At 42.8% G+C, this 8,670-nt stretch overlaps 1 protein-coding gene across 3 annotated transcripts; it reads right to left on the bottom strand.

Annotated features, from left to right (window-relative positions):
* Nucleotides 1–715: 715 nt before the first annotated feature.
* Nucleotides 716–4,004, bottom strand: arl4aa (ADP-ribosylation factor-like 4aa). Of its 3 annotated transcripts, none has more exons than XM_030072896.1 (2): nt 3,916–4,004; nt 716–2,455 (listed from the first exon to the last, which is right to left on the bottom strand). In XM_030072896.1, the coding sequence occupies exon 2, from the start codon at nt 2,360–2,362 to the stop codon at nt 1,760–1,762; it is 603 nt and encodes a 200-aa protein (XP_029928756.1). In that variant the 5' UTR covers nt 2,363–2,455; nt 3,916–4,004; the 3' UTR covers nt 716–1,759. The 3 variants fall into 3 exon arrangements, with proteins under 3 accessions (XP_029928756.1, XP_029928758.1, XP_029928757.1); XM_030072898.1 differs by lacking the exon at nt 3,916–4,004 and adding an exon at nt 2,990–3,350; XM_030072897.1 differs by lacking the exon at nt 3,916–4,004 and adding an exon at nt 2,994–3,350.
* Nucleotides 4,005–8,670: the final 4,666 nt, after the last annotated feature.

Raw genomic sequence — 8,670 nt, 5'->3', positions numbered from 1 at the left:
GGGTACAGTTATCAATTGTCTCAAAGGAATGGTGGAGCAAATGGCATTAATACCCTTAGTGACATATCCGCCCACCTCAGTCCTAAAATATGCCCCTGGCTCAATAATCTCCTGCCCCAGCCTGTTGTACTGGGTCTTTCCTCCAGACTGCCCTGACAACATTTCACGGCTCGGGGGAAGGCCTGCCTGCGCTGCCATGCACTACTGCCTTCCTCACTCTATGAAAGATACTAGGCAACAGGATTTTACACTTTTTTTTCCACAAGGAGTGCTTTGGATTTTCTTTTTGCCAAAGTTTCTGGGCCTCTGGGTGTCAACGGGTTTGCACTGACTCGCGGGCAAACAAGCGCTTTGATGCACTGCATGTTGCACAATGACACATGCAGCTGGTAGCGGTTTTACCGGTCCCCAATGCAGACTTTGTTCACAATGATACATGCAAATACTGGAGCATTCTCTATGTTTGGTAAAGAACATAAGCCAGCGTGGTGTCGTCATCGCATCGTGTTGGGTCATATGCACAAAAACAGCTGCCTATCTTTTCAACTGAACATCAGATGAGAGGATATTTTCCGCCCCAAAAAGTTGGCGTATTCCTCTGAGTCAACACTATCAGTTTTGTAAACACTCTAATGAAGGTCAGGAACAGGTTTTTTAAATCATTACTCAAGGAAGAATGCAAGACTGAGCATGCATGGTGTTTTCAAATCAGTTATTGGGGACAAGTGAATGTTTTATTTTGTTAATTTCCCCTAGTTTACAATCAGCCAAAAATGGGAAGGGTTACAGTGTGTTTCCCTGCCTTTTCAACTCAAGCTCTTTAAAAACACAACAGAAATAATGATATCCACCCATAATCATCATCATCATTGCGTCTAAATAGGTTTTATTTAGGAAAAGATTATGCATAATCTGTCTAATGACAGTGTGGCCCAGGCAGACCACCTACAGTAGCTTCTGATTCATTTAGCCCAAGCATTACTGTGAAGTCCGACACAATACGCTCTATTTATAAACTGTAAACTCCATAAGAAATGGTACTCTAAAGTGCTTTTGACAATTAGATACTGGAGATAGCATAAGACAGCAAGCAAGTTCATGATAATGCATGACAATACTTTTCTTTCACAAAGAAAGTACAGTGTAAAAACGAACAAGTAAACATAGTAAAACTTAATAAAAACAGAGGGGAAAAAATAAGTGTTTTGATAAAACATTTCACCAAAGTTCAAAGCTCATTTGGTGAAGGGACACCATGGCTGTTGTCGTCCTCTTACTGAAACACTTGGTCAGATACACATTTCACTGACCCTCTGGTGTAAGACTGTTCATTCATTTACCAGCTGACCCCCTTTAACTACTGACTTCGTCTTTCTCCCTCCATTATTTTTTGGTAATACATTGTGGAACAGCCACTGGCCATTCATGAAGCATAACATCATCCTTAAAAACAACTTCTAACACCCATCCAGACCCCGAACCCTCAGTATGTTTTGAACCATAAGCTCCTTATATCCAAACATTTCTGAATCTTTCTCTTCTTCATGCAATATTCCTTTATATATCACTTCCTGATGAACAGCATCAACAGAAGACCAAGACCGTGAATCCTAAAGCTCAATTTTTGGACTGATAAAACTCAGCGTGTTGAATCTGAGCCTGTGGTGGAATGTCTGTATCCACCCAGGAGAACAGCCTCCATCCTCCTCCAAGTTTCCTTCACATATATAAAAACAGGCAAGTCTGTTTCACGACTCATTTATCTCTTTTTCCTCTGCTGCCGGAGCGCCTTTCTCCTTTTCAGGATCATGTCGTGGAGTCTTTCCAGACCCTCCCTGAGTCCGTCTCCGATGATGGCGCAGGTCGGCTGCAGATGCCAGGGCGTCGCCGGGCCCAGTTCTTTCAGCGCCAGAGACTTCTCGATCTCAGCCAGTCCCAGAGAGTGCCTCAAGTCCTGCTTGTTGGCCACCACCAGCAGGGGCACACCTTGGTTCTCAGAGGTCTTGGCGATCTTGTGGAGCTCCGTCTTGGCCTCCTCCATGCGCTCGGCATCCACCGAGTCCACCACAAAGATGATACCGTCTGTGCAGCGCGTGTACGATTTCCACAGCGGGCGCAGCTTCTCTTGGCCGCCGACGTCCCAGAAGTGGAAGGTCACTGTCCTGTGGCCGCCCAGCGACACTTTAACCTTTTCCGCATTGAAGCCTTTGGTGGGCACTGTGTTGACAAACTCGTTGAATTGCAGCCTGTACAAGACGGTGGTTTTCCCCGCAGAGTCCAGGCCGAGGATGGCAATGTGAAAAGATTGGAAGAACGGGATGCTGGAGAGGAAGCTATGTTGCTCTGATAACCCATTCCCCATCTTTTCACATTGGTGATTTGAGAGATTCGATCCAATTGTCCTCACAAATAATCCTCAGATGTGCTTATATCCCAAAACGGCTGCAGCAATTACCTGAAAACATAATGCACATGTAGTTGAGGCACAGGCTTACTGTAGCAGGAGCACTCAGCTGATAATTAAAACACTAAGAGAACGATATTGGCTCAGGCGGGGCAACACGTATGGCCTAGATACATCCAAATTACAAGGTTAAGCAAACAGCAACGGTACAGTCTTGACATTACAACGATCAGAGCCAAAACATTTTTCAAAAACCTAATAAGATATAATAATTTTAATATTCATGTAGGAGTCTTAATGTGCCTATGGTGCAACACTGACTTTCTAGAAACCTTTTTGTAGCCTATTCATGCCAAACTGCATCAGTGCAAAATTCCTATGGGGATTTGTTTTTTCTTCACAGTTAAGCATCTTGATAAAATTGATTACAGGATAATTAGAGTCCAATATAAACTGGAATTTTCTCCTTTGCTTAGACTGACATTGTTCTAAATTTAGGCAGGAGCCTTAAATTAACCCAGCAGTCAGCTGACAGGTGCACAGAAATGCAGGAATCTACCAGTAATCGCCAGTTCAGTGGCTTACCTACCAGTCTGAGCCATTTGTGGAGGATTCACTGGACTCGCTCCTAATCACTGTCCTCTCCTGTGTCTACCATGTGTCAGCTCAGAACACGGTGTCTATTTCCAGCTCTTTGGTCACGACGACAGAAAACCTCCGCCCAAAACGCCCGAAACACTCCCAGGCTGCGCTCCTGCTCGCTGTCCCGGTGCGGATCTGCTCCTCTGGACCTCAGCCCACTTCTTTCCATATAGGATCCTACAGGCGCGCGCTATTGGCTCGCGTACTCCTTCGTGGCGCAGCTGATTGGCTCGCGCGGCTGTCAATCGCGCGTCTACCCGGGAACCCAGATCACCTGTTGCTCTCTGGTGTCACCATTTTAGTTTCCCATCACTGTTTCGCCGCGGCCGTGCTCTCACCAGCGACTATTCAAATCCGCATAAAAGTCCCATTTCTCTCTGTTTCTCTGCACACCTGCACATTCAACTGTTGGACGCCGCGCGCGAAAACAAAGGCACCTCTCACATCATGTTACACAGAAACAGTGAGCGTTACATAACGTTACATTTCAAAGTGGACACATTTAAACCAGCAAATACATGTAGACACGTCCAATTTGTTGGCTACGTGTTGATGAAATTCATTATAAATACGCTTAGGAAATAGCCAACTTATTTGTACGTTATCAACAGTGGAGGAAAGCGTATTTCCATAGGCTAAAATGAAATATTTCGACTCATGTTACAGTTTTAAATCACATTTTAGTCCAGCTCTGCTATCTTTTGACATATATGAATGTCCGCGGTGTATTAGTAAATGTATTAATGTGATATAAGCCGCGCAAATAAGCTACACTGAGGACAAACACGCTTTTACAGGAGAAACAGAGCAACTTCGACTTATGCAGTAATAATGGCGAGTGTGTTCATTCAAGTTAAAATGAAACTTACCGTTGATTCAACACGGCTGGTCAGCGTCCCTTCTCTCCCAGTGTGTGTGTGTGTTTGTATGAGGGAGGGAGACGCTGTGTGTGTGTTAGTTGTGTGTAAGAGTGTGTGTGTGTGTGTGTCAGCTGAAACAGCGCCGCCCCGTGCATCCGTGTGTTTGTGTTTAAATTTGAAATGATTGGTCAGAGGGAAGGAAGAGCCCACGCTTCACCCGAGCAGCAGAATAACAAACAGCCACCGGCCCCCTTCCACTTCACTGTTTATTAACGCCTTTAGGTCACTGCATTGTGGGTTAAGTCCATCATAATATCTAGGCCACATCTCTTGAAATAGTTAATATCAATTCTTCATGTGTGTATGCATTTTTTAAATTTTCGAATAATTAAAAAGATGACTTCTGTGTTGATTTTATAAGGTCATATTTGTGTGGACTACTATTTTTTTTTTTATGTATTTGTTCATTCATCTTATGTATGTAGCTGATGATAGTGGTTACATACACATATTCCTTATATTCCATTTAAAGCACAAGGAAATAGACCTACAAGGAAGTGTTTTTTTTTTTTTTTCTTCCACTACGTGACAGTCTTGGGATGGATTATGGGGCCTAGATTGAAAACCCAAACACACAATGCCCTTTGGTCGTGCTGTTTATTGCAGGATTATTGGTTTAATATTTTTTCACGTTATCTCCTTTTATATTTAGTCTGCAAGTTAGGCATAGCTGTCGCAGATGAATCATTAAGCGTGTTTGTGCAGCTATTTCAGATATGCTCGGAGCATTTGCCGGCTTCACGTGCTGGACGGTCCCGGGGCGCCAAACGAGCAGCTGTCAGCGGAGCAGCGGGGCCCGTCAGCACGCCATGACCTTCCCACTCCGTCAGAGTCACCCCACTGTTTGCCATCATGAGCCCAAAGCTGCACTCAGAAAGGTTTTTATGTGAAAATACACCCGTCTCATCAGGATAAGGTGGGCATCAGTCAGAAAATGAGCAGAAATTTCTGGCAACTTCACAAAATTCACCAATTTTGTCCATTTTTCGATGGATCAGGATCAGTCCATCATTAATGTGGTGGGCGTGGTGGATGTACAGTCTCACAGCAGTGCTACAATAGTTTGTGTAAAGAAAGAAACAGACTTTACACTGCAAATTCAATCAAAAAAGAAAGAAAGAAAGAAAAAAGATGGACCCACAAAGCCCACAGTCACTGCAACACTGCAGGCTTTCTCTGCCCCTTGTTTTTGTATCTATGATGATGATGAACACAGCCTTGTCTTGTTAATTGCCATCTTTTTATGTGTTTTTTTTTCCTGCAAAACAAACCTAGAAATGCCTCTAGTTGGCTGAAGGGAACAGTGACAAATTTGCCCGTCCAAAAAAAGCCATCAGACATGTTCCAGATAATGGACACCTCTTGTTGAAAATCAGTGAAATGAACAAACCAGACAGGCACAACCAGTCAGCGACACACACGCACGCGCACACACACACACACACACACACACACACACACACACACACACACACACACACACACACACAATGATGACTTAAAACTTAAGAGCAAAACACAAACTTGACTCCTAAACAGCAGCGAGCAGACTGCAGTCACCAGCAGCGGTTTAACCTGTTGCCATTTTTTAAACGATTCCTGGTGAATGAAGTTTGTCAGACTTTCAAACTAACGTCACTCACTCAACTCTTCCAGCGGCCACCTCCCCCTTCTCCACAGAAATTCAAGAAAAACAAAAAGCTGTCTGCATCTCTGCTTCATTCACTGTCACTTTTCTTCATGGCTCATTCTTGCATCACAAAAATAATTTGGCATACTGTTTGTTTTGTTTATATCTGTCGTCTTACTGCAAGTTGGTGTGAATTCTGGTGACATGTTATACCTACAAAACAGAAAAATGCACAAAAAATCTACACATTTATATTAAAATACTACTACTACTATTACTACTACTACTAACAATAATAATAATAATAATAATAATAATAATAATAACAATAATAATAATGATAAGTAGAAGATAGGTGTCATCTATTTTTCCAGGAGCGAGTGACCTTCTCCTCCACTCTGTCCATGAACGCACTGTACGCTCCTCTTCTTCGCCGGTGTCTCTGTGAGGAAAAACACTCAGTGTCAGCCACATGTACAAGTTGGTGAATATATGAATATCACTGCGGGACATGTTTACTGTAGGTACATTTATACAGATGTCAGTGGTTTAATTATACAACAGGTAGTTTTGATATAAATTGGACAAAGGTGTGCTCCTTGTGTGCTAATAATTCCCATCAAGCAGGTAGCAGTGTGGTTTAATGGTCATCATCATGTGCAGTCTTAAGCATTTCTGTTTCCATGCGATGTCCTCAGCAGGGGTGGGCCAAAATATCCATATATCGCGATATTTCCTCTGTATCAATAATGAGTTTTCAACTTAACTTGCACAGATGCGCATTTGCTCCCTGTCTTTGGGTATTTTAACTGGAACTGCTCAGATGTGTTCATGTTGCAGTCGCTCTGCATATTAAAACACTGAAAAACATGACTGATTCCTGCTCATATCAAATTATTTTGCCTTTTCTGGCTATTTTTTCCTCTTCAGTCCCAGATATCGAATCACTTGTTTTGTGATACCCTTGTTATCATGGGTGAAATATTGTGATAGTGTTGTATCGATAGTTACCCAGTGATTTCACATGTGCTTGTAAATCTTATAGATAATAACATCACTGAGGATATGTTATTGTTATTAAAGCTAATTTAATGCTGCCAGAGATGCTTATCGTTATCACAGTCTTTGGGTTTTACATTAGAGCCATTATAGATCTAACAGCAGGCGAGAAAGTGAGTTTCCATATGTGGTGCTGCGCGTACTGTGAGCCTGCACTCACAGTCCACTCACAGTATAGGAAGCTGATTTTGGAGGCCAGGGCAGCTGAGGGAATATGAGCCGAGCATCCCATCTTGGCTCTGGAGGTTTGTAGGTGTCCATCTTCATGGTGGTGTCCCTTGGCCTGAAGTCTAACTCGGATCTAGTGGTCCGAACTGGAATGGAAGACAGCGTTGGTAAACATACGCAAATTAAGTCAATAACCAAATATTAGACAGACATTTTGCTTATGGACCAAACAGCAGTGGCACAATTTAGAGGAGCAAATGTCTGCCTCATAATGTCAGATGTTAAAAACAACATACCATAGATTATTAAAGAAACGTACACAGTTTGTATTTAGCCTGACTCATGACCTTTATTGAAAAGTTTAAGTCGAATATGTGCACTTACTGATGTCCAGGTTCTTTAATTTCAAGCCCACGTTACCAGGATCTCTCTCAGATACAGTCACTATGTTAGGAAGGCCCTCATCCAGCTGAATTAAATGATAAACAGTCCAAGATGCATGTCAGTGTGTGACATTGGTTTCAATCATTTGTGTTTGGCGCCACCTTGTGTACAAGTCATACATTACAAAAACTCCACACAGACATGGGCAATTAATTCAACTTCAAATGAGAAAATGCTAAATCAGTTGTGTTGATTTGTAGGCAGTTTCTAATTGTCAATTTATCATTTTATATACATCATTCACATGGAAAACGTATTGAAAAAGCACAGTTTTGTGTTCCCAGTCACTCACCGGTCTGAAGTTGTGTGGTTTGGGGTTCCTGTAAGGCCCACAGTGAAACTTGCCCGTTTTAACAAACAGCAGCTGTGACTGTAGAGCGTCAGGCGGTTTGCAGGATGTGATGAACTGCGGAGGGTCTGTCTGCCTGTGAGTCTCAGGGAAAACCTTTGGGAGAGCTCTGTCTTTTTTCCTCTCTTTCTGTGGGGGTCGAGGCACAGCTACACCTGGACATGTGTTTTTGTGTTTTCTTTGAGGAACTGTGAGGGACCGGTACAGTTTAGGAGAGAAATCCGGCGGCTTGATGCTCCACACATTGACCCGCTCCTCAGACTCAGGCCTTGTAAAACATTTGCTTCTCGCAAGAGCCAGGCCCTGACTCGCAGAGAAGAGGGTTTTGCTGTGAAAGCAGACTGATGACAGCGGGCACACCTGACCGCCAGGAGTCATTTTGATCAAAACAGTCTTTGATTTTGGATGTTTGAGAGCAGAGATTAAGGCCTCAGACTCTGACGGCCAAATGAAATGTGTGCTTACCTTGAATTTCAAGGAGCTCTGTCACGGCCTGGCCTGTCACTTCCAGAGAGCCGCATGTGAAATCCTCAGCAAGCTCAGGGTTCAACCTGTGCTGTTTGATCTCCTGTCAGAGGCTCAGCGGCAGCGCGGCGAGAAAGCAGCAGCAGCACAAGAGCTCAGTACAATGAAAATCGTTGCTTGGTAACCAGCGTCTCAAGACTTTACTTAAAGAATAAGCGAGTGGGCTGAGCTCAGCAGGACACCCAACAAAAGCAGAAAACAGCAACTTAGCAACAGGCAAACAATGTGCCCTCTGGATCACATATCAGACTTTGTAAAGTGGTTCCTGTCAATCTATTTATCAATCAGTTTGATTAATCATGACAAGTAAATCCACGGTCTGACACTGCACTGTAGGTAATATTCCCATTGCCTACAGTGTAAAAATAATTTTTTTATATATATTTTTTTATTGAATAAAAAAGCAACAGAGCAATGTATGTAGGGCTACAACTAATTATTATTGTTATTGTTATTGTTAATTTGATTATTTATTTTGATTAATCACTTGATCATTTAGCCTTTAAGTTTTTTTTTTTTGTTTTTTTGT

This window comes from Myripristis murdjan, chromosome 16 (assembly GCF_902150065.1).
Source record: "Myripristis murdjan chromosome 16, fMyrMur1.1, whole genome shotgun sequence".
NCBI classification, from domain to species: Eukaryota; Metazoa; Chordata; class Actinopteri; order Holocentriformes; family Holocentridae; genus Myripristis; species Myripristis murdjan.
This window is presented reverse-complemented; position numbering and strand designations above follow the sequence as displayed.